At 41.9% G+C, this 27,100-nt stretch overlaps 1 protein-coding gene across 1 annotated transcript in view; it reads right to left on the bottom strand.

The window, feature by feature from the left end:
* Nucleotides 1-23,958: 23,958 nt before the first annotated feature.
* GALNT12 (polypeptide N-acetylgalactosaminyltransferase 12) overlaps nucleotides 23,959-27,100 on the bottom strand; it is a 109,829-nt gene continuing 106,687 nt past the window's right edge. The window contains exon 10 of the mRNA XM_053714401.1: nucleotides 23,959-24,476. Coding sequence (XP_053570376.1) covers nucleotides 24,339-24,476 — 138 coding nt within the window. The 3' untranslated portion in view covers nucleotides 23,959-24,338. The remainder of the gene's footprint in view (nucleotides 24,477-27,100) is intronic.

The following is a 27,100-nucleotide window of genomic DNA, read 5'->3' as shown; positions in this document are numbered from 1 at the left end:
CTCCGGAGCTCTGTACCTCCAAGAGGTGACCCAGGCAGTGGGTCGGCTGTTACGCCTGTTTCGTGGCGGCCGTTTTGCTCACCCTCCGTCGGGTTCCAAGCTTCCCGCTACAATTGCGGGTACCAGGCAGCTCGCCTAAAGGTCCGGCTTGTCGAGTCGAATCCTCGGAGCACTTGGGGCTTGTTGCGCGCTCACTCCCAACCAAAGCGCTACCACACGCAACGTCCGTGCAGCTCCGCCCCTTCCGGCCGTCCTCCACAGGATGCTCGCTTTTTCACCAGATTGGACTTACGTGGGGCATACAATCTGATTCGCATCTTTCCAGGCCACAAATGGAAGACCGCCTTCAACACAAGATCTGGGCATTACGAATACCTTGTAATGCCCTTTGGGCTGTGTAACGCCCCTGCTGTCTTCCAGGCATTTGTCAACGATGTCTTCTGTGACCTCCTCAACCAAACTGTCATCGTCTATCTGGATGATATCCTTGTTTTCTCTTCCACAAAACAAAAACTGTAAACATTGGCCTCCCAAAGCCATAAATGCCTTCTCTTGTCTGAAAAAGGCTTTCTGTTCAGCTCCTGTGCTCCGCCATCCTGATCCTAACCTACAGTTCACTTTAGAGGTTGATGCCTCTGAGATAGGGGCTGCAACAGTTCTTACCCAAAGGGATCCTTTGACTTCCCAGTCACACCCTGTAGCCTTTTTCTCTAAACACTTTACTCCTGCTGAGAGGAGCTACGATGTGGGTAATCGTGAGTTCTTAGCCATTAAGATGGTTTTGACTGAATGGCGTCATTGGTTAGAGGGCACCGCCAATCCCATTAAGATTCTCACTGACCATAAGAATCTGACTTACCTAGAGACTGCTCATCGACTCAATCCTCGACAGGCCAGATGGGCCTTGTTCTTTTCCCGTTTAACTTTGTGGTCTCTTATCTTTCTGGGACCAAGAAGGCAGATGCCCTTTCCCATCAGCTCCCCCACTCAAGTGACTCCTATGAAGCTCCTATTGAACATATCATACCTCCCTCCTGTGTGGTTGCTCAACTAAATACCACCCTTCTGCAAAGATTGCAAAGTGCCCAGTTTAGTAAACCTTCTGGAGCCCCCGTCGCCTCCGATATCCTCTTTGTACCTCTGAACCAACGCACCCCTGTGCTATCCTGGGCTCATGATAGTAAACTCTCAGGACATCCTGGTTTGACTAGGACTTTTAAGCGTCTTTCCCAACACGTATGGTGGCCTACTATGAAATCTGATGCTCAGGATTATGTAAAAGCCTGCACAACTTGTGCTGCTAACAAAATTCCCTGATCCCTGCCTCCTGGCTTGCTCCAACCATTGTCCATTCCCAAACAACCATGGACACACATAACAATGGACTTCATTGTGGACCTTCCTCCTTCTGACCACCATACAGTTATCTGGGTTGTGGTGGATCACTTTTCCAGACTGGCTCATTTTGTACCCCTAACCAAACCGCCTTCTGCCAAGAATTATCGTCTTTTTTTTCTCTTGCATGTGGTACGACTTCATGGCATTCATGTGAATATTATTTCCGACAGAGGTCCACAGTTCATCTCTACCTTTTGGAGAGCCTTTTGTAACTTGATTGGAACCACTGTTTCCTTGTCTTCTGGCTACCATCCTCAGACCAATGGACAGAGAGTAAACCAGGATCTTGAAGCCTATCTTAGAGCCTTTGTCAACGCTCGCCATACCAACTGGTCTCAGTTGTTACCCCTAGCTGAGCTGGCAAGAAACACTCATTGGCACTCTTCTCTTAAATGTTTTCCATTTCAAGCCGCAGCAGGGTATTAACCTTGTGTCTTCCCTCTCTCTGCTTAGTCCACTGGGGTTCCTGCTGCAGACCGACACGTCACTGGACTCACCAGCAACGTATTCGCACTCAGCTACGTTCAGCTGTTTCTAGATATAAAAAGTTTGCTGATCATCAGAGCTTCTGTATGTGCCATCCCAGTGGGTGAACGTGTTTGGGTCTCTACTCGACATATTTGTCTACGTCAACCCCGTCACAAATTGGGGCCTAGGTTTATCGGCCTTTACAAGGTCCTGAAAAGATTGTCTCCTGTTGCCTACAAAGTGGCCTTACCCAAGACCCTGCGAATACACCCTGTCTTCCACATCTCACTACTCAAGCCTTACATCAAGAATAGATATACCTGGCTCTGAGCTCCTCCTCCTCCTCTGCTCCTAGTCCCTGGTGACCCTGAATATGATACAGGCGCAGACAACTGCAGTATCTGATACACTGGAAGGGTTACTCTGTGACAGATTGTTCCTGGGTTCCTTTCTGCGATGTGCATGCTCCATCTTTGGTCTCCAGATTCCATGCTGCTCATCCTTTGAGGCCGGCTCTGGTTCCCAGAGGGAACCCTATAGAAGGGGGATATGTCACACCACACTGCTCTAGCCGTTGCTAAGGGCGCAGCGTCTCCTTTCCTGCTTGTTGCCAGGGGCTGTGTCGGGTCCAGACGCGTGCGGCGCTGACGTAGTTGCCGCACGCTCCTCTCAGATGCCAGTCTGGATTCCTGTGGCACGAATCCTGCGCCTATGTAAGTCCCTCAATAACAATCTATCACTGCCCAAGTATAGGTGTTACTTTGTGTGCTCCTGGGTGTGAAAGATTGTTACTACAGTATTGCCTTGATGTGTTTGAATTGCACCTGTCTAATCCCTGAATTGCTGGACTGATATACTGCTGCTGAACCCTGCCTGTCTGATTACTCTGTTTATTAATCCCTGTTGTTCTGGATTGCCTCTTTGTTGCCATGCCCTGCCTGACCATTCTAGTGGTTTGTCCTTGGACTGCCCTGCCTGTGGAGAGTGCCGCTTTCCTCATCTTACTAACTTTCTCTGCTCTGGGATATTCCTTATTATTCCGGCTTGATGCGGCGATAACAAGACTACTGGCCGAGTTCGGTCTGATAGAGGAGTATCCCACGAGCATTATAAGAAGAATGTTGAGGAATCAGTCACAAACTTGAAGTTACACCAGGGTGGATATTTCAACAAGACAACGACCCAAAAAACTGCTCAAAATCTACTCTAGCATTTATGCAGAGGAACAAGTACAACGTTCTAGAATGGCCATCCCAGTCCCCAGACCTGAATATCATTGAAAATCTGTGGGGTGATTTGAAGCAGGCTGTCCATGCTCGGCAACCATTAAACTTAACTGAACTGGAGATGTTTTGTGAGGAGGAATGGTCCAAAATCCAGACACTCATTGCAGGCTATAGGAAGCGTCTAGAGGCTGTTATTTCTGCTAAAGGAGGCTCTACTAAATATTGATGCAATATTTCTGTTGGGGTGCCCAAATTTATGCACCGGTCTAATTTCGTTTTGATGCATATTGCACATTTTCTGTTATTCCAATAAATCTAATTTCACTACTGAAATATTATTGTGTCCTTCATTTATTTGATAGATCAAAATGAAATTGCTGATCCAAACACCCAATTATTTATAAATTCAAAATCATGGAAATGGTCAGGGGTGCCTAAACTTTTGTAGATGATAATACAATTTGTAAAAAGTTTCCAATTTACATCTTATATTGAATTTGCTTCATTCTCATGTTATTTTTTTTTTTAAGAGATATCTAGATAGGTGTCGTGTACATGCCCGAAGCACTACATGACAGGAAATAGTGCTGCCATCTAGTGCTCTTGCTAATGTATACATTGTTGCAAAACTGCTGCCATATAAAACTGCAGACATGTAGAGTTCACAGCTGCATTCATTACTTTTGAGTAATATAGAACCTGGCCACCAAGAGGAGGAGGCAAAGACACCCCAGCCAAAAGCTTAAATACCTCCCCCACTTCTCTCATCCACCAGTCATGCTGCCGAGGGAACAAGGAACAGTAGGAGAAATATCAGGGTGAAAAAAGGTGCCAGAAGAACAACAAAATTACAGCCGCCTCATCGATAAAAACACGGGCGGGAGCTGTGGACTCTTCCCTTCAGAAGAAAATGAAATTATCAGGTACGCATAATTTATATTTTTCTTCTTAAAAAGGGAAGAGAATACCCAAGCTAGAGGACACTGAATGCAAACAATGGGTGGGTACAAAATGCGGCTCCTTGGAGAGGCACCACAGCCTGATTACTCAACACCCTAAAAAAATAGGACGACATGGGAGAAAACCCAAAGCCCAGTTAACTGCACATTAGTTACACCGCCGGCAAAGCCGAACTAAACCACTCAGTCCCAGAGTCCTTCAAGCCCAACAACCTCTGAGGAGTCAGCCCTGCGGATCACAACTCCCATGAAGGTATCCGGCCAAGACAAGGACCCCAAAAATGAGAACATATTTTAATAAAAAATACAAAGGATCATTCCACTCTGCAGAACGTACAAAAGCAACGCCCAGGGAGACAAACTCCCTAGAAACACAAGAACCGAAGAAAAAGATCCATACACAGGAAAACATGTCCCAAAAAGGACTCGAGGAACACCCTATCCCTGACCCTGTACCCTCCCCAAAGGTACACCAGGAAAACCATGGAGTTCCCTTTTGCCTCATATTAGATCTAGACCTGTAAGCTAGACAACAGAAATAGGATAACTATCAAAGCAGCTAGTAAAAAGTTTTCCAAAAAGAACACCAACAGTCTGAATAGGAACTCCCAATGACCAGCTTCCAGGTAGCAAGCTGACTCACCGATACTAAACCTAAACACTGAAAGGCGTTTCAAAGCTTGCTAACACCCAGTCAAAGTGCAATAGCTGTAGCTGGATTCAACTGCAAACCTTCCAAGGGCTCACAGTCCTCCGAATATCAGGCTTCAAGGAGCGTCCCCTCCCAGCACCGAACACCAGTAGAAAAGAGGAGGACATCCAAGACCTCCCACAAAAGGAGAGAACCGACTCTAAAGAAAAACGGTCAACCTTGCGTAGAGTAACTGACCTCCAATCTTCCCTCTAGGATAATGGTCCCAGCCCAAAGGCTAATCAAAACCAAAGAGAAAAGTCCCAGACTTCCGAAAGAGAAAGGAATGGGTCAACGTAGGAATAAAGCCCCAGGTTAGACCGCTGACCGTTACCACAAACGGTATGTCTTCTCTAAAAACAAGGAACACTTCCCAAAGGAAGAAGGCCCACAGCATCCATATATCAGAATCCAACATATAGCAGGAGCCCCATAGGGATCAAACCCTCAGCCTCTTGCTGTGGGAACAGATGAACCAGTCACTACATCGCAACTCCCCCTCCAGGATTCTTGAATGCAAGAAGGGGAAAAACCCTTACAAGGAAAGCCACCAAGGACCCACAAGGCACTCCAAATACTAAGGTAACTCTGAACCTGGAGAACCGTACCCCCACTCTAGAAAAGGGAAATAAACCACAGAAAACCACCCAACCATAGAGGCGAGACCCCCTCGGCCATATTGCCAACCCAGGTGAAGATACCTAGAGTCTACAGGAACAGCGTAAATGCGCCAGAAGACCAGTAGCGAACCGTCATAAGGATCTAGAGTCTAAGCTGCAAAACGATAGGCATCTCTCACAGCTCCAGGAGAGAGGCCTGCGGGACCACAAACATCTAGTGTGAGATCGAACCGTCCACACCCATCCAAGGAGAGACACAGACCTAGGTCAGGGTCCTTGAAAACGAATCAATCGAAGATCCGACATCCAGAGGAACCCTAAGCTGCCTCCTACAAGGAGGAACGCACCTCTAAAGTCCGTAGACTTGGTGATCTAGAAATAGCCTCAAACCCGAGAGTCACAAAGGACTTCCTTAACGGTCTAAGATTCAGCACCCAGGGCACTTGGATCGCAAATAAATCTTGTAGGCAAGCGTTATGTGCTACACGCATAGGCAAGGTAGCCTACAACACCCAAAGGTGACTGAGAACCCTGTACCCAGCTCGCCATCCCAGAGAATCTAACTGAAGACACCGCCCACGAAGCCCCTAATGGAGCATCAAGGATAAATGGTCAACTACCTGACCCCAGAAGGGCGGCCCTCCGTAACTGACCTCACCTCTTCACGACAAGCCCCAATGCTAGAGTTGCAACGAGGACAGAAAGACACCCGAACGTCTATACCATGGTCAGACCAAGGGTAATGGAAGAGGCAACAGCCAGAGATCCTTGAAGGATCTATCTTCCAAAATCTTCCTTAAGCAGGCAAAAGCTGGAGCTTCGCAGGTCCCCACAGAGGGCAGGGAACCCCTGCACATTAACTCTTAGAGTAACACAACTCTGAGCAGAGAAAAAACATGCCCACGCATCCAGACCAAATGATCCACCCAAGGCGGGAAGGAAGGAAACTCCACCACCCCAATAAAATGCTTAATAGGCTAAAGAGTCAGCATCTGGAAGAATCTCTAGTGAAAAAGCAAATGATTAATCACTCGGCACACCAGACCACATAAGTCACACACATCTCCCAACTCCAAAGAATGGAATAACGGTTCTGAATCCCTGGGGACCTGAGGAACCATGATGATGTTTGCAAAAACAGATCCATATCCCAGGCGAGAAGCCCGAATAACCAACCTAGATTGGCCCTCATAACCCTCCGTATGGAGGGGTTGTATTTAAACAGGCCTCATACTTCTGTAGGATCCAAGCTCGGAGTCCATAGAATAGGCTAAAAGACATTCAGAATCCAGCAGAATTAATCAGCACCACGAGGGTGACATGAACCCTGGTAACAGCCGAAAAAGTATCCAACCAGTACCTGCCTGGTATAAGGACACTTTAGAACTGCCCAAGGTCCAAGAAAATGTGTCCAGAAGGATCGATAAATGAACTACAAAAACATAATTCTATTGTTCAACAAGTGCGCAACTTCTGAGGAAGTGCCCATGCGACCTAAATCGCAAGTATCGGTTCCAAAGAAGAAAGTTCATAAAAACAAAAATCTAACAGCCATGAGCTTAAGAAAAAAAAAAAAACACATCCATCCGGATCAAATAAAATAAAGGCCGCACCCATCGGGTGAACGCCCAAGGTGAATAAGGATGACAACGGGAGCAGCCGATGAAAAACACCCATTCACCCAAGCTCAGAACTGGAACCGAAAAAACGGCGACATTAAGGATATTGGCTTCATCCCCAAACGTCATATCCATTTTGCCATCCAGCTTCTAAGGCCTCGGATCCCACTAGGACAACATGTCTTAAAAGAACACAAAGGCAAGCCAGCCTTTAAAGGAAGGCAAAATCATCCCTCGCTGGATCAACTGAAGACCCTGGCCCCGATATAGGGGCCCCTGAAGCCTCAGGGGTCAATGCTTCCCCAGAAGGCCGAACTGAAACGGGTGATCCCATGCTCGACGGCCATGGTTAATGGAACACTGACAGTATCTTAGAAATACTGCACTTGGGAGATATAAATGATTCAGCGCCATAGAAATGGCCATGCGGAACTGTGCCGTCACCTCTGGAGGAAACAAGCCACAGGGGCACCTGCTTGCAGAGCCGGGAAATGGATGGGGGCACTCGCTTCACGGGTCATGGAAACCTCGGAGGCAGATGGCTCAACTCACTCTAAGCTCCCTGCTTTGGGAGAAAGAATACTCTAGAACGGCAATCGGAACATAACTGATGGCTGGGCACTGATTAACTGGGCCATTTCATATTCATCACAAGACACATCCTTCATATTGCAGGCATCCGTGTCGCGCATATCAGAATCCTCCATAATCTTGGAATTACAAAAATGACAGAACAAACTGTCCCCCTTTAACACCCACAATGGCTGGGGCAGTCACCACCTCCTGTGAACCAGACAACCCATGAGCAAGACTCTCTCGGCTGCCCACAGACTGCATACGGAAGTGAAAAACAACGTAACCACACCCATCACGAGGTGCACCGTGCCAGATACTAAAAGGGTGCGCAATCTGGAAAGATTGCATCATTAAAAGAAGGCCGTTATGTTCCGTAAAGGCTGTGAGCCTAAGTATATAGCTACACATATGCAGATAAAACCATATAACAAACATGATTAAAAGTCCCCCCTGTTCAATAGCCCCCCTCATGAGATATTTAAGTGTGAGATAGTAGCCTTTCTTCCGACATGGACTTGAGTGAATAAAGGTAGGCAGTGAAACTTGTTAACGCTGATTACCAAGGAGTTGTTAATATGAGTCAGGATGGGTTCACAGGAAAACTCTCCCTGCATCTCCAGGCTCTAACTTTCATCCATGCTCTCACTGAGAGGCTGACAGGATTACTTAAAACTTCAGTCCCATTGTGAAGAGTACTACCCTCCATGAGAGACTATCTCAAACTTCTGATACTTCTCTGCCAATCTCCTGTGACGAAAGGCAAAGATTGACTGGGGGATGAGGGAAGTATTTAAGCCTTTGGCTGGGGTATCTTTACCTCCTCCTGGTGGCCAGGTTCTGTATTTCCCAAAAGTAATGAATGCCGCTGTGGACTCTTCCCTTTTAAGAAGAAAGGAAAAATGTTGGGGTTTATGTTCCTTTAACCATACAGCAATGATATTTGATATACAAGATTACAGTATAAGTAAAACTTTCAGGTATTGTAAATAAAGCTGTGTTTTATCTATGACGTGCCAGGTACGTCCGACAAAAAGTGTCAGTTAATGACCAAGGACGTGCCTGGCACATCCTCTGGGGTTTCAAGCGGTGGAAGCGATGGTCGATATTGAGGCATCCTGCAATACCCTTTTTTAGACTCTGTGGCCCTCTCTGCATAGGCCAGCGATGGTACCGATCGTTGGTGGGTGGGAGTCATAGCAGGGAGACAGGGAGGTGGGTGGCCCATCGCTGGAGGCAATTCATGATCCGGTTGGTGAAATGTGCGCAAGAAGACGGGAGCGTGTGGGGAGCATGCACGATTAGTACTGAGACTTTGAATGTCTATGGGAAGGAGGTAGGGGATAAATATAAAATACTTGTTGGGAAAGGGATCTGGGAGGGGGTAGGGTATTGAGGGGGCAGTTAAACTACAGAAAAATTGGGTATTTTATAAAACATCTAAACAAAAAGCCACATTTTGACTAAACTGGGTACTGTCTGCCAGTACCCAAGATGGTGGCAAATAGGTAGAGGGGGGAGGGTTAGAGAGCTGTTTCGGGGGGGGGGGGGGGAGGGATCAGGGAGGTTAGGGGCAAAAGGGGATCCAACACTGCATAAAAAATATATATATCATTTAAAAAATGATATGCGGTGACAATTGTGAGGTGGGGGAGGGAAAAGAGCTGTTTGAGGGGTGTCAGGGAGGGATCAGGGGGTGGGATGTGTCAGGTGGGAGGCTGATCTCTACACTAAAATTAACCCTACAAGCTACTTAATTAACCCCTTCGCTGTTGGGTATAATACAAGTGTGGTGTGCAGCTGCATTTAGCGGCCTTCTAATTACCAAAAAGCAATGCCAAAGCCATATATGTCTGCTATTTCTGAACAAAGGGCATCCCAGAGAAGCATTTACAACCATTTGTGCCATAATTGCACAAGCCGTTTGTAAATAAATTCAGTGAGAAACCTAAAGTTTGTGAAAAAGTTAGTAAAAAAGTTAATTTTTTTTTTATTTGATCGCATTTGGCAGTGAAATGGTGGCATGAAATATACCAAAATGGGTCTAGATCAATACTTTGGGTTGTCCACTAAAATAAAATATATACATGTCAAGGAATATTCAGGAATTACTGACAGATATCAGTGTTACAATGTAACTATCGCTAATTTTAAAAACAAAAATGGTTTGGAAGCCCACGTGGATCGTAACTTTGTAGCACAGCTCCCCGGAGGGTAGGGGATCCGATCCGGGGACTAATCAGTGGCAGCCCGAAAGTCAGTCAGACCAGAGATCATCTAGTGGACGCGAGAAGAGGCAGCTGTTTGGCCGATCACCATCTGGGAACCGTAAGAACAGCTAATTGGGGAGTATAGACGAGATTGCCCATTATCAAGAGAGGACACTCCACAAGCTACCCCCGTCACTAAACATAGCAGTGCTTCTGCTGATCATAGAGGAGACACAGAGGGGTGCACTTGTTGTTGGTGCCAGCCGCCATTTTCTGTCTCACACTCCAAGTTGAAAATATGACTAGCTATGCAGCCAATTAGCCCCACACTAGTACACTAATAAGAGGAGCATACCTAAGATTCAGATTGAGCCAGTGGTCTTGGCAGAGACCCTTCATCACGGAGGATAGGGTCAAGCTGCATGGTGCAGTAGCCGCAGGCTAATTAAAAGCAATTACGGGTAGATGTGTGATCACATCTGTAATAAGAGGGGGGATTGCTAGAACCTTTAAATATTGAGGACTTGGATCGGTGTAATCTGTACTTTTAATCAAGCAAGCCAGCTAAGATCCTCAAAAAGGACTCAGCCCTGGCCTGTCACCTAACAGTATCAACTCTGCTAGGGGTGGTGTACTCTCCTCCTCCCTTTCCTGCCGGCCTACAGGACTGTGGGTCATACCCCTTATTCCTTTTTCCGTATTCGTCCAGTAAGGACAACAGCCATGGGGAGAGGTGCACTACACTACCATAGAAAACCAACAATAGTGAAGGGAATAGCCAAATACTACTGAGGGTCTCACAGTTCTATCTGGACTAGTATCTGGGCGGTGCGCCTGGATGACTATCAAATATATTTGATACAGACAACATCCCCATCTATGATTCTTTCCGCTATTGCATGAGAAATTAATCCCTAAAAAATGGGAGGTTCAGATTATCTTGGTACTGACTTTGTTTTTGTTTTACCTAGTAGGTACATCACTCTCTACCCTGACCCACAATACTGAGAAATATAGAGTCAAGATAAGTCTAGGGGGAGTATTCAGGATACCTTTGTGCTGTACTGCATAAAATCTGACCTTTCACTACAGTTGAATAATAGCAAAATAAGGGATAATCCACAAACCCTAGTAGTTGGAACATGCCAAACTTCACTTAAATAAATAGACTAATGACATACCTTGGTGACGAAAGCATATTATGACCTGATCTAAACACCACTTTATTGCATGACCTCCTATAGCAGGGTGGAGACCTTTCTCTATACATTATAGAACCAAATCTTATCACATTGGTCCAACCCCGCATCCAGTTCGGGGAGTTACATCTTAGTGATATTTACAAGCTTCTTAGAGAGCGAGTTCGGTATGAAAAGCAGGAATCAATCAGTCAAAGACTATCTATCAAGAGCTCAACCTAAACAAAAAGTAATGGACAAGACTTTGTCCCCAACAAAAGGTAACCCTCCGCAAGAACAGGGTGAGGAGGAGAATCTAACCACCTCTGATACAACAAACAAGGATCTCCTGGCTCAAATTAAATCCATCATTCAGGAAGAATTTAAATCAGCTTTATCGGAGCTAAAAAAAGATATCAAAGAAATAGGCCACAGAACATCTGATATTGAAGACAATCTAGAGGATATCACTGAAGAGATTTCACAAATCCAAACTACGCTGTTGGACCACTCCATCTACATCAGAAAACTAGAAGAACAAGTAGAAGACCTAGAAAATAGGTCACGTTGCTCAAATATCAGAATCCAGAATCTACCGGAAAGCTATAAATCTCTACAAGAAGATATTGCTAAACCGTTTCATTGGTTGGTCCCCGATATTGAGGGTCCCATGCTACTTATGGACAGAGTTCACAGAGCCCTAACCAAACCCTCCCAGTCAATAACCCGGGACATTGTTGTAAAGATGCACTAATTTCACATCAAAGAGGAAATAATGAAAGCTGCAAGAACCAAAAGAACCCTCAAATATGAAGGAAACGACATCCAGATATATTCGGATTTGTCACCGACTACTCTATGAAGGAGAGAGTTGAGACCAATAGTGCAAGCCCTCATTAAGGAGAACATTAAATATCGCTGGAGATGATCTTGTTACTACATTATATTAAGGCCATTCTTGAGTATAAAGCTGCAAAAGCTCAAATAGTTATGATGCAAGAAACACATTTTACCTCACAAAGTACATCTACCTTTTGGGACAACCTATACCCCATACAATATCACACCGTCAATAAAAAGAAAAAAATGTGGGGTTTCCGTTCTATTACATGCGTCCCTTAATTTTAAAGAGGAGGAAGTTATTAGAGATAGGGAGGGAAGATTCATCATTGTAAGAAGGTCTATCCAAAACACGCCAATTCTTTTGGCAAATGTATATGCACCCAAAGAAGGACAGGGTCCTTTTATGTCTAAACTAAGTAAACAAATTATACTCTGGAAACGATATAAAACCATTATAGGGGCGATTTTAATATGACTATTAACAATCAGTTAGATAGAACTACCAAAGATACTAACCCAATTATAGGACATAAAAAATCCCAACAAAGCTTGAGGGACTTACTTTTAGATCAAAATCTAATAGACGGCTGGAGGGCCATTAATAAAACATCAAGGGAGTAAACCTATTTTTCCTCAGTCTATAACACGTTTTCAAGAATGGATTACATTTTAATAAGCCAAATTATGTTACCCCTTATACAGTCTGCAAATATTGTAGACTGCTCTTGGTCAGACCATTCGATGGTAGAATTAACCCTAATGGGGTACTTAACCCGAATAGAACTAGATACTGGTCCCTACACCCTAGTTTACTTAAAGCTAAAATGGTTCTTCAAAAAATCAAATGAGAGATCACAGAGTTAATTTCTATTAATGACGGATCCACCTCAAACCCAATTTATGTCTGGGGAGTGCTGAAGCTCTTCGTCAGAGGTCTTTTTGATCTCAGAATCAAACAAAAGAAAAAGAAAAAACAGACTTACAATAGATAAGCTAAGAACAGAAATCTCCACACTTAAGGCGCAAGTTATACAAAACCCAAGTAAAGTTATAATTAAAAAACTTAGACAAAAAATGAAGCTTTGAGCCAAATTCTTGATAAAGAGGCGGTTTAAGCTATTAAACTTATAGATACTCAATACTATATATAGGGTAATAAACCAGACAAAACGTTAGCTAACAAATTAAAAGAGATAACACAAAACACCTCAGTCCCACAGATACAATTAGATAATGGATTGACCACTAACGACCCTTTAAAAATTGCAAACGCATTTGCAGAATTCTATGGAAGCCTATATAATCTCCCTGGTGATGATACTCAAATAAAGATAAAGACCTGGAGAGTTTCTTGGAAGACTCTAAAATTCCACAAATAACGGAGGATAGAGATTCCCTAAACGCCCCAATAAAGATCCAGGAAGTCGCTATAGCCATTAAAAGCCTTAAGAGAAATAAAACACCAGGCCCAGATGGGTTTGCTGGTTCTTTATATAAGAAACTTCAGCTTCTCATCACCCCACAGCTAATAATATTGTTTAATTTAATTATGAAGGGCACAGCAATCCCCCCAGATATGTTTTTAGCTCGTATTTCAGTCATCCCAAAACCCGGTAAAAGCACACAATTCTGTCAAAATTACCAACCTATCTCTCTTATTAATCAAGATATTAAACTACTCACTAAAATATTAGCAAATAGATTAAACACCATTATCATGAGACTGATACACACAGAAGCACCAGATAATATACGAAAACTAATTAACCTGATAAATTATGCAACAATGAAAGAAATGCCTTCTCTGGATGCAGAGAAGGCATTTGACAGGATAAACTGGGATTATTTACATGCTATGCTAATGAAATTCGAAATCACAGGGGCCTTTCATGATGCAATTTCCGGTCTATACTCACATCCAGAGGCGTTTGTAAGATTGGCAGGATACCAATCTAAAAGAATTAAAATTCGAAATGGAACTAGACAGGGGTGTCCTCTGTCCCCTCTCCTGTTTGTGCCGAGTATCGAACCTTTGGCAGTCAAGATTAGAGATAACCCAGATATATCGGGAATCCCTCTAAACTCAAAAAATTACAAGGTTTCACTGTTCGCAGATGATATCATTCTCTCGTTGACCAACCCCCTATTGTCACTTCCACCACTCTATTTAATTATACATAAATTCAGCCAATTATCAGGTTACAAAATTAATGAAGGGAAATGTGAAGCCCTCAGCATACAAATCCCCCAACACACACAAAAAAAAGTTAGAAATACATTTCTCCTTCCAATGGGCCAAAAACTTTCTCAAATATTTGGGGATATACTTAACGGCTAATGTACACAATTTATTTAAAGAAAACTACACCCCAATGTTCGCTCAAATAAGAAAACTAATGGAGAGATGGTCTAAATTCAAAATTTCACTAAACTGTAGAATTGTTGCCTCTAAGATATCAATTTTACCTAAACTCTTATACCTTTTTAGATCTCTACCAATTTCGATCCCATTGAATGAACTCTGTAAGATGCAGAAAGATTTACTTAGTTTCATTTGGCAAGGGAAAAAAGCTTGCATTATTAAGGGTTTGATGACACAAAATAGGAAAGAGGGAGGAAAAGGAGTGCCTAACTTGGTGTCACTTTTTTGCAGCTAGGATGGCAAAGACACTACATTGGAGTACCCCTAATAGTACTAAACAATGGGTTGAGATGGAATCCAATATGATTGAAATAGATCAGATATTTTCCCCCCTATGGGTCCCTAGGCAAAACAGACCCCATAGAGAAAAAAATATTTATAGCTAAAGAGCATACTACTCACAAATTTTCTTTAATTAGCCCTAAATCCCTGCTAACACTGCTGGTCATATTAGGATCCTCAATTGATAAAATCGTCAAACACAAATGGTACAATAAGGGGCTCTATAGAATAGCAGACGCTCTTAGACAAAACAAGCCTATCACACTAGAACAATATGCTGAGCTGGGGGCCTCCGATACACACTTCTGGTTCTATTATTTGCAATTAAAATCAAGAATACGGGAGGTTCTGGGGTAGGGAGAAAAATACATCAAAAACTAAATTTGAAAACATTCTACTTAGATAAACAAGGTTCACATAACACAATTTCTAAACTATATTCCATTTTTAATGGGGAGGGTGGAAACACTAAGCCCGCATTTATACTAAAATGGGAACGGGAGTTGAACAAAACCTGGACAATGGAAGAATGGGAAACAAATGTATATAAAGGCATGTCCTTTTCAGTCAATGCATTCTTAAAAGAAAATTTTATTAAGGTGGCATTTTTACCCCACAAGATTCCGTAATAGATATAATTCAAATAGTTCCTTGAGTTATAGAGGATGTGGGGGAGCAGGGGACGAACATCCATATGTGGTGGCAATGTCCTAGGATTAGTGAATTGTGGGACCAGACTTCTAGGTTCCTTAGCCGCCTATTCTCAAAAGATATCACACTCACACCTGAGCAGGCCCTACTCCATTTCCCGGCAGAAAACATACTCACTCACCAGTACAAACTAACTGCAATGATCTGTACAATCACAAGGCTCAGTATAGCTAGATTCTGGAGGTCAGTACCCCCATCATTTAATTACATTCTTCGAAAACTCGAACATCACTATCACATGAGTAGCTTAACAGCGACTTTATTGGACAGAAAAAATCAATTTGTCATGAACTGGGAATCGTACATAATGCATTATGAAGAGATGAGAAGTAATGTTAGAAGGGGAATACAAGCTGACTAGGAGCGCATGTCCACTGTTGGATGGATGGAATGTTACCATTGTAGCCTTGTTCTGGGGTTTGTTTTCATATGGGACCTCTTGTTGACTTGAAATTAAAATGGCCACTGATGAAATGTTTGTATAACCGGCTTAAGATTCAATAGTGCTGATTTATTTGCTTGTACTGTAAAATTCTGAAAAACCTTAATAAAAAATGGTTTGGAAATTGCAAAATGCTATTTGTATTTATTGCCCTGTAACTTGCAAAAAAAGCAATGAACATGTAAACATTGGGTATTTCTAAACTCAGGACAAAATTTAGAAACTATTTAGCATGGGTGTTTTTTGGTGGTTGTAGAGGTGTAACAGATTTTGGGGGTCAAAGTTAGAAAAAGTGTGTTTTTTTTCCATTTTTTCATCTTTTTATAAAAAAACATTAGTAAATTATGAGATGATGAAAAACAAAATTTATGCTTACCTGATAAATTTATTTCTCTTGTGGTGTATCCAGTCCACGGGTTCATCCATTACTTGTGGGATATTCTCCTTCCCAACAGGAAGCTGCAAGAGGACACCCACAGCAGAGCTGTCTATATAGCTCCTCCACTAACTGCCACCCCCAGTCATTCGACCGAAGACAAGCAAGAAAAAAAGGAGAAACTATAGGGTGCAGTGGTGACTGTAGTTTAAAAATAAAAAACACCTGCCTTAAAATGACAGGGCGGGCCGTGGACTGGATACACCACAAGATAAATAAATTTATCAGGTAAGCATAAATTTTGTTTTCTCTTGCTTTAGGACACGGATGAAGGGAGCAACAAGGCAGGAACTTAAACGGAAGGCACCACTGCCTGTAAGACCTTTCTCCCAAAAATAGCCTCCGAAGAAGCAAAAGTATCAAATTTATAGAATTTAGAAAAGGTATGAAGCGAAGACCAAGTCGCCGCCTTACAAATCTGTTCAACAGAGGCCTCATGTTTAAAAGCCCATGTGGAAGCTACTGCTTTAGTAGAATGAGCTGTAATTCTTTCAGGAGGCTGCTGGCCAGCAGTCTCATAAGCTAAGCGTATTATACTTCTTAGCCAAAAAGAAAGAGAAGTTGCCGAAGCCTTTTGGCCTCTACTCTGTCCAGAGTAGACAACAAACAACAATAGGTTAGGAAAGTTAAGGGATTTGGCATTAAAGCCAAGTGCTGAATTATGCACTAATGTATAAATGTGAGGAAAAATTTAAAATAAACACTTTATTAACAAATATGCAATAACAAACAATTATATCTGTAATTGGATCAGATTATAGAAGTGGGAAATCACCATCCACTCTTAAATATTCACTGGAAACTGATCCAACAAGGTTAAAAACATTAAAAAAGGACTATGTGTCCAGAGGTTCTGATGTTAATGCACAGAAAACAGAACAAAATGAGCAGAAGTGAGTACAGGAATAGATTCAATCACACAAATCACACAGACTATGCGCTCAAAGGCGTCCTCCTGCCTTCGTACTGCTGGGATTCAACCCAGTCAGCCGATTGCTAGATAAATTCCCTGTCACTAAAAGTCGCACACATAACAGGAATTCACTCTGTTATTCTGCATATTAGCAGCATGCTAATGTTACACAACTAGCTCAAGATGTACTCTGGGTGGCTTGTATAATTAACAGATGGATACAGTGTGTCACCAGTTATCACTATATGACACCAGAATCAGTAAGTATTATATTAGCCCAATATACAATAGTCAAGAGTCTCTATATTTACAAACAGTTTACAGCATTCATGCTGCACCTACTACAAATGCATATAGAGTAAGTATGAAATATGGTAGCGATATTTCACTTATCGTAAAATTAGCTATGTGGTAATCAACAGAACTAAAGTATACAAGCAGTTCATTCTGTGCACAACATGCGCGCCTGGGTGGGCGTGTCTTAGAGGTGTGCATGTTGTGCACAGAATGAACGGCTTGTATACTTTAGTTCCGTTGATTACCAGATAGCTAATTTTACGATAAGTGAAATATCGCTACCATATTTCATACTTACTCTATATGCATTTGTAGTAGGTGCAGCATGAATGCTGTAAACTGTACACAGGCAGGAGGACGCCTTTGAGCGCATAGTCTGTGTGATTTGTGTGATTGAATCTATTCCTGTACTCACTTCTGCTCATTTTGCTTTGTTTTCTGTGCATTAACATCAGAACCTCTGGACACATAGTCCTTTTTTAATGTTTTTAACCTTGTTGGATCAGTTTCTAGTGAATATTTAAGAGTGGATGGTGATTTCCCACTTCTATAATCTGATCCAATTACAGATATAATTGTTTGTTATTGCATATTTGTTAATAAAGTGTTTATTTTAAATTTTTCCTCACATTTAGACAACAAACAAAGCAGATGTTTGACGAAAATCCTTCGTAGCTTGTAAATAAAACTTTAAAGCACGAACCACATCAAGATTGTGTAATAGACGTTCCTACTTTGAAGAAGGATTAGGACATAGTGAAGGAACAGCAATCTCCTGATTGATATTCTTATTAGATACCACCTTAGGAAGAAACCCAGGTTTGGTACGTAACACTACCTTATCTGCATGGAAAATCAGATAAGGGGAATCACATTGTAAAGCAGATAACTCCGAAACTCTTCGAGCCAAGGAGATAGCTACTATAAACAGAACTTTCCAAGATAAAAACTAATATCTATGGAATGCAAAGGTTCAAACGGAACCCCTTGAAGAACTTTAATAACTAAATTTAAACTCCATGGCGGAGCAACAGGTTTAAACACAGGCTTGATCCTAACTAAAGCCTGACAAAACGCCTGAACGTCTGGAACCTCAGCCAGACGTTTGTGCAAAAGAATAGACAGAGCAGAAATCTGTCCCTTTAAGGAACTAGCTGACAAACCCTACTCCAATCCTTCTTGGAGAAAAGATAATATCCTAGGAATCCTGAACTTACTCCATAAGTAACCCTTGGATTCACACCAATGAGAATATTTACACCATATCTTATGATAGATTTTCCTGGTGACAGGCTTTCAAGCCTGAATTAAGGTATCAATGACCGATTCAGAAAAACCATGCATTGATAGAATCAAGCGTTCAATCTCCAAGCAGTCAGACGTAGAGAAATTAGATTTGGATGTTTGAAGGGACCTTGAAGTAGAAGGTCCTGCCTTAGCGGCAGAGTCCATGGTGGAAAGGATGACATGTCCACCAGATCTGCATACCAAGTCCTGCGTGGCCACGCAGGGGCTATCAAGATCACCGAAGCTCTCTCCTGCTTGATCTTGGCAATCAGACGAGGGAGCAGAGGAAACGGTGGAAACACATAAGCCAGGCTGAAGGACCAGGGCGCTGCTAGAGCATCTATCAGCGCTGCCTTGGGATCCCTGGACCTGCACCTGTAACAAGGAAGCTTGGCGTTCTGACGAGACGCCATGAGATCCAGTTCTGGTTTGCCCCAAAGTTGGATCAACTGGGCAAATACCTCCGGATGGAGCTCCCACTCCCCCGGATGAAAAGTCTGCCGACTTAGAAAATCCGCCTCCCAGTTCTCTACTCCTGGGATATGGATAGCTGAGAGATCGCAAGAGTGAACCTCTGGCCATAGAATTATCTTTGAAACCTCAAACATTGCCAGGGGGCTCCTTGTTCCCCCCTGATGGTTGATATAGGCTACAGTCGTGATATTGTCCGACTGAAATATGATGAACCTGACCGCAGCTAGCTGAGGCCAAGCCTGAAGAGCATTGAATATCGCTCTTAGTTCCAGAATGTTTATCGGAAGGAGGGCCTCCTCCTGAGTCCACGAACCCTGAGCCTTCAGGGAGTTCCAGACTGCACCCCAGCCCAGAAGGCTGGCATCTGTCGTTACTATAGTCCATTCTGGCCTGCGGAAACTCATTCCCTTGGACAGATGGACCCGAGATAGCCACCAGAGAAGAGAATCCCTGGTCTCTTGATCCAGATTTAGTAGAGGGGACAAATCTGTGTAATCCCCATTCCACTGATTGAGCATGCAAAGTTGCAGTGGTCTGAGATGTAGGCGGGCAAACGGAACTATGTCCATTGCCGCTACCATTAATCCTATTACCTCCATACACTGAGCCACTGACGGACGAGAAATGGAATAAAGAGCACGGCAGGAAGTTAGAAGTTTTGACAACCTGACCTCTGTCAGATAAATCTTCATTTCTACTGAATCTATCAGAGTTCCTAGGAAGGAAACTCTTGTGAGAGGTGAGAGAGAACTCTTTCCTTCGTTCACCTTCCACCCGTGAGACCTTAGGAATGCCAGAACAATGTCCGTATGGGACCTGGCGATTTGTAAAGTTGACGCCTGTATCAGGATGTCGTCTAGGTAAGGGGCTACTGCTATACCCCGCGGTCTTAGAACCGCCAGAAGGGACCCTAGAACCTTCGTAAAGATTCTTGGTGCCATGGCTAACCCAAAGGGAAGAGCCACAAACTGTTAATGCCTGTCTAGGAAGGCGAACCATAGAAACTGATGATGATCCCTGTGTATCGGAATATGTAGATAAGCATCCTTTAAATCCACGGTAGTCATATATTGACCCTCCTGGATCATAGGTAGGATGGTTCGAATAGTCTCCATCTTGAAGGATGGGACCCTGAGAAATTTGTTTAGGATCTTGAGATCCAAGATTGGTCTGAAAGTTCCCTCTTTCTTGGGAACTATAAACAGATTTGAATAGAAGCCCTGCCTCTGTTCCTCCTTTGGAACTGGGTGGATCACTCCCATAACTAGTAGGTCTTGAACGCAATGTAAGAATGCCTCTCTCTTTATCTGGTTTGCAGATAATTGTGAGAGATGAAATCTCCCCTTTGGAGATGAAGCTTTGAAATCCAGAAGATATCCCTGGGAAACAATCTCCAGAGCCCAGGGATCCTGGACGTCTCTTGCCCAAGCCTGGGTGAAGAGAAAAAGTTTGCCCCCCACTAGATCCGGTCCCGGATCGGGGGCTACTGTTTCATGCTGTCTTGGAGGCAGCAGCAGGCTTTTTGGCCAGTTTCCCCTTGTTCCAAGCCTGGTTAGGTCTCCAGACTGGCTTGGACTGGGCAAAATTTCCCTCTTGTTTTGTAGAAGAAGAAGATGAAGCTGCGCCACTCTTGAAGTTTCGAAAGGAACGAAAATTAGTCTGTTTGGTCCTTAACTTGTTGGACCTATCCTGGGGAAGGGCGTGGCCTTTTCCTCCAGTAATAACAGAAATTATCTCCTTCAGTCCAGGCCCAAATAGGGTCTGCCCTTTGAAGGGGATCTTAAGAAGTTTAGACTTTGAAGTGACATCAGCTGACCAGGATTTAAGCCATAGCGCCCTACGTGCCTAAATGGCAAAACCTGAATTTTTAGCCGTTAGCTTGGTTAAATGAAAAACGGCATCAGAAATAAATGAATTGGCTAACTTAAGAGCTTTAAGCCTGTCAAGGATATCATCCAACGGGGTCTCTACCTGTAAAGCCTCCTCCAGAGACTCGAACCAGAAAGCCGCTGCAGCAGTGACTGGGGCAATGCATGCAAGAGGCTGGAGAATAAAACCTTGTTGTATAAAGATTTTCTTAAGGAAACCCTCTAATTTCTTATCCATAGGATCTAGGAAAGCACAACTGTCCTCGACAGGAATAGTTGTACGCTTAGCTAGGGTAGAGACTGCTCCCTCCACCTTCGGGACCGTCTGCCACAAGTCCCGTGTAGCGGCATCTATAGGAAACATTTTCTTAAAAGCAGGAGGGGGAGAGAACGGCACACCTGGTCTATCCCATTCCTTAGTAATAATTTCTGAAAACCTCTTAGGGATTGGAAAAACATCAGTGTAAACAGGCACTGCAAAGTATTTGTCCATTTTACACAATTTCTCTGGGACTACAATGGTGTCACAGTCATCCAGAGTTGCTAAAACCTCCCTGAGCAACACGCGGAGGTGTTCAAGCTTAAATTTAAATGCTGTCATTTCAGAGTCAGACTGAAGTAACGCCTTCCCTGAATCAGAGAAGTCACCCACAGATAGAAGCTCTTCTGCTTCAACTTCTGCACATTGTGAGGGTATATCAGACATAGCTACTAAAGCGTCAGAGAGCTCTGTATTTGTTCTAGCCCCAGAGCCGTCTCGCTTTCCTTGTAACCCTGGCAGTTTGGACAATACCTCTGTGAGGGTATGATTCATAACTGCCGCCATGTCTTGTAAACGCATTGGACGCGCTAGATGTACTTGGCGTCCCTTGAGCGGGAGTTATAGGTTCTGACACGTGGGGAAAGCTAGATGGCATAACCTCCCTTTTGTCAGTCTCAGAAACCTCAGGTGATAAATCTTTAAAAGCCATAATATGGTCTTTATAACTTATAGAAAGGTCAGTGCATTTGGTACACATTCTAAGAGGGGGTTCCACAATGGCTTCTAAACATAATGAACAAGGAGTTTCCTCTATGTCAGACATGTTTAACAGACTAGTAATGAGACCAGCAAGCTTGGAAAACACTTTAATAAATGTGAAAAAAGCAATAATAAAAAACGGTACTGTGCCTTTAAGAGAAAAAAACTACCACATAAACTGCAAAACAGTGGGAAAAAAAGTAGTAAACTCTACGAAATTTTTACAGTGTGTATAAGGGACTAAAGCAGCATTGAACCCACTTGCAAATGGATGATTAACCCCTCAGGCCCAAAAATGAATTAGAAAAACATTAAACCTGTTAACAAACAGTCAAACACACTGCCACAGCTCTGCTGTGGCTCCTACCTGCCCTTAAAAACGATTTTTGCAGGAACAAAACCCTCTATAGAGGTCCTATAAGCCAGAGGACTCCTTCAGGGAAGCTGGATGTCTCAGACTGAAAATGAAAATAGGCCCCTCCCACCATGCACTCAAAGTCAGAGGGCCTTAAAAAAGTACTCCTAGGAGTAATCTAACAAGCCATGTGGAAACTAGGCCCCAAATAAAGATGTATCACCCTCAGAGAAAAAAACGTTTTTATTTATAAATCATGCAAACGTTTTTTCACTAAGTTATATAGGTATTAACATGAATACTATCCCTTTTTGCAAGCATGATCCCAGTTGTTGTTAAATCACTGTATCAGGCTTACCTTAAATATACCAGGCACTGTCAGCATTTTCTAGACCTTATCTCTCTAGAAAAAAATATACTGAACATACCTCAAAGCAGGCAAGCTGCAGACCGTCCCCCCAACTGAAGTTTTCTTTCCATACTCTTCAGTTATGTGTGAGAACAACAATGGACCTTAGTTACAAACCGCTAAGATCATCAGCCTCCAGGCAGATTCTTCTTCCAATTTTTGCCTGAGAGTAAAAACAGTACAACGCCGGTACCGTTTAAAAATAACAAACTTTTGATTGAAGGTAAAAACTACACTAAGTCACCACATCTCTCTTGATACTTCCTTTCTTATTGAGAGCTGCAAGAGAATGACTGGGGGTGGCAGTTAGGGGAGGAGCTATATAGACAACTCTGCTGTGCGTGTCCTCTTGCAGCTTCCTGTTGGGAAGGAGAATATCCCACAAGTAATGGATGAACCCGTGGACTGGATACACCTTTACAAGAGAAATAATGGTATCTTTAGAAAGTTCATTTAATGTCGAGAAAAACGGTATATAAATGTGTGGGTACAGTAAATGAGTAAGAGGAAAATTACAGCTAAACACAAAAATAGCCCTGGTCCTGAACGGTAAGAAAATGGAAAAGTGCTGTGGTCACTAAGGGGTTAAACTAAAAATGTAATTCCCAATAAAGGTCTAGATTATGAGTGGAGTACAAACGTTTGCGCCGAGCAAAAAGGGGTATATCGCAAGGGTTTGCGCTTATCGGGCTTACCGCTCGTACTAGTTGAAAGTAAACAGAATTTCTTGAGAGCAATCACTTTCTAAGCTAGAATCATTACCGCAATTTCAGAGCTCTATCAATCTTTTTAAACAACAAACAAGCGGGAGTATTAATTTGCGCTCCACTCATAATCTGGCCCAAAATGTTTAAATTAATTTTGCCCCCGTTTCCTGTCATTTACATTTGAAAATTGTGCAGCCTGAGTGCATCCTGAACATATAAACCATTAACATGATGCGCAGCCAGTGCAAGAGCTTGTTTATATTTACACACGCTAAAACACTTTCATTTCCTTTCATGAAAGTGAAAACCTTTTATTGACGCTCATTTTATATTCCATAGTTATTCTCTAAATTTAAAAAAAAATAAAATAAAAAGAAAAATAGGAATATATGTACTTGTTACCACTTAAAACTATACAAATAAATATATATATATATATATATATATATATATATATATATAGATAGATAGATAGATAGATAGATAGATATAGATAGAGATAGAGAATGAATAAAATAAAATAAAACAGATCTGGACAATATTCCTATATTTGTTTTTCCTTCAGATTTGATTTTCTGAGAGCGTTGCACATTTATTGTTGATTGAGAATATTGTTTTCCTAATTTTATCTACAATTCGCTTTACACTTTCTTTCCCCCCCCCAAATCTTTCACTGCCCCATAAATATAAAATACACCAATTTAAATACAAAAATATACGTACTGATTTGAATGAAAGTGATTTACAACAGTGTTCCCTTAAAAAGAAGTAACAAAATAGCTGATATTGAAAAACCCATAGCTGTCATAATACGGAGTGAAGGTAAGTCTGTCAACTTAAACAATATTATTGCCCTTGATATGTTAATTTTGCAGTCAGTTCTCAAAATGGATTGTATTGATTAAGATTTTTGGATCCAAAAGTACGATTTAGTTTCTCTCTTGGAAGTACCACTTCTGATAATCAGAGTCTGTGCATGGCCGTAATAAAGGTGCTATGATTCCTGTTTGGGTGTTTTTTTCAGCTTGAACACATTTTTGGGTTTGTTCATGAAGCAGGGTACCATCCTGTAGAGAGAAAAAAACAGTTACTGTATTTTAGATTATGTACTGAGTTAGAAAAATAGATCAAAATAACAAATTTCCTACAGTTTAAATAAATTATTACTATCAATACAATTACACATTAATAAGTAGGTACCCCTAACAAGGATTTACATTTAGTTATATTGTAACATGACCCCAAAACCTACTAGAAATCTTGAAATTGTTGTTAAAGGTCACAGTTAGTTTTTTTTTTATATATATAAAAATAATCATATTTTCAAACAAAAAATTCCCATAAACTGTGCTATAATGTTCTGTTCAAGCACAAAGACAAACAGAATTGCACTTCCTTGTCAAAGAACTTTACAAAAAAACATTAAAGGGACACTGAATCCAATTTTTTTCTTTCGTGATTCAGATAGAGCATGCAATTTTAAGCAACTTTCCAATTTACTCCTATTATTTTTTCTTTGTTCTTTTGCGATCTTTATTTGAAAAAGGCATCTAAGCTAAGGAGCCAACCAATTTTTGGTTCAGTACCCTGGACAGCGCTTGTTTATTGGTGGGTGAATTTATCCACCAATCAGCAAGAACAACCCAGGTTGTTCACCAAAAATGCCCGGCATCTAAACTTACATTCTTGCTTTTCAAATAAAAATACCAAGAAAATGAAGAAACTTTGATAATAGGAGTAAATTAGAAAGTTGCTTAAAATTGCATGCTCTAACTGAATCTTGAAAGAAAAAATTTGGGTTCAGTGTCCCTTTAATTCAGGAACAAGATGAATGAAAAAAACTAAGAAAGGTGGTATGAGATGTGCAATGTAATATCTTCTGAACTGTGATGTTATTGATGAGGCCATGTGTATCAGCAGTGATGCCAATGATAATATCTTCTGAACGGTGATGTTATTGATGAGCTCATGTGTATCAGTTCACAAGATATTATCAGTGACATCACTGCTGTGATATTATTGATGAGGTCATGTGTATCAGCAGTGATGTCACTGATAATATCTTCTGAACGGTGATGTTATTGATGAGCTCATGTGTATCAGTTCACAAGATATTATCAGTGACATCACTGCTGTGATATTATTGATGAGGTCATGTGTATCAGCAGTGATGTCACTGATAATATCTTCTGAACGGTGATGTTATTGATGAGCTCATGTGTATCAGTTCACAAGATATTATCAGTGACATCACTGCTGTGATATTATTGATGAGGTCATGTGTATCAGCAGTGATGCCAATGATAATATCTTCTGAACGGTGATGTTATTGATGAGCTCATGTGTATCAGTTCACAAGATATTATCAGTGACATCACTGCTGTGATATTGATGAGGTCATGTGTATCAGCAGTGATGTCACTGATAATATCTTCTGAACGGTGATGTTATTGATGAGCTCATGTGTATCAGTTCACAAGATATTATCAGTGACATCACTGCTGTGATATTATTGATGAGGTCATGTGTATCAGCAGTGATGCCACTGATAATATCTTCTGAACGGTGATGTTATTGATGAGCTCATGTGTATCAGCAGTGATGCCACTGATAATATCTTCTGAATGGTGATGTTATTGATGAGCTCATGTGTATCAGTTCACAAGATATTATCAGTGACATCACTGCTGTGATATGATTGATGAGGTCATGTGTATCAGCAGTGATGCCACTGATAATATCTTCTGAACGGTGATGTTATTGATGAGCTCATGTGTATCAGCAGTGATGCCACTGATAATATCTTCTGAACGGTGATGTTATTGATGAGCTCATGTGTATCAGCAGTGATGCCACTGAAAATATCTTCTGAACGGTGATGTTATTGATGAGCTCATGTGTATCAGTTCACAAGATATTATCAGTGACATCACTGCTGTGATATTATTGATGAGGTCATGTGCATCAGCAGTGATGTCACTGATAATATCTTGTAAACTGATGTTATTGATGAGGTCATGTGCATCAGCAGTGATGTCACTGATAATATCTTGTAAACTGTGATGTTATTGATGAGGTCATGTGTATCAGCAGTGACGACACTGATAATATCAAGAAAATCTCCTAAGAGGAGTTGAAGAAAAGCGTTGAAAAATGGGGACGAGGTTATATTGAAAACACATAACTGTTTGAAGACAGCACCACCCACTTATTCTTTGTTTGGTATGGGCTGTGCTTGCTGGGAACTTCACCACTGTGCACACGGATATTAGTACAGCCAAACTTTACAATTAAAACTGGACTTATTTTCATGCAACAAGGACTAACATTGAAATGTGCACCATTTCAATCCCACAATGAGATCTTAGTTATGCTTGACCAAGATCTCATTGTGAGATGCAAATTTCAGTGTTGGACCCTGTTGTATTAAAGTAAGGTACCAAAGTAATATCTGTGTATGCAGAGAAGCAGATAACCTTGGAATGGACAGCTCTGCTTTAAAATCTAACATTACTAGTTGCTCAGTTGTCACACTGCAAGACTAAAAACAATATTAATAGAATTAGTAAATAGCTTGAGGTACATTTCAAGAGACGGAAAACTCCAAATTCAACTCCAATTTACTTCTCTTATCAATTTTGCTTAGTTCTTTTGGTATCCTTTGTTAAAGGGACATTAAACACAACATTTT

The sequence above is a fragment of the Bombina bombina genome, chromosome 5 (genome assembly GCF_027579735.1).
Source record: "Bombina bombina isolate aBomBom1 chromosome 5, aBomBom1.pri, whole genome shotgun sequence".
Classification (NCBI taxonomy): Eukaryota; Metazoa; Chordata; class Amphibia; order Anura; family Bombinatoridae; genus Bombina; species Bombina bombina.
The sequence above is the reverse complement of the archived record's forward strand: the minus strand, read 5'-3'. Positions and strand labels throughout refer to the sequence as shown.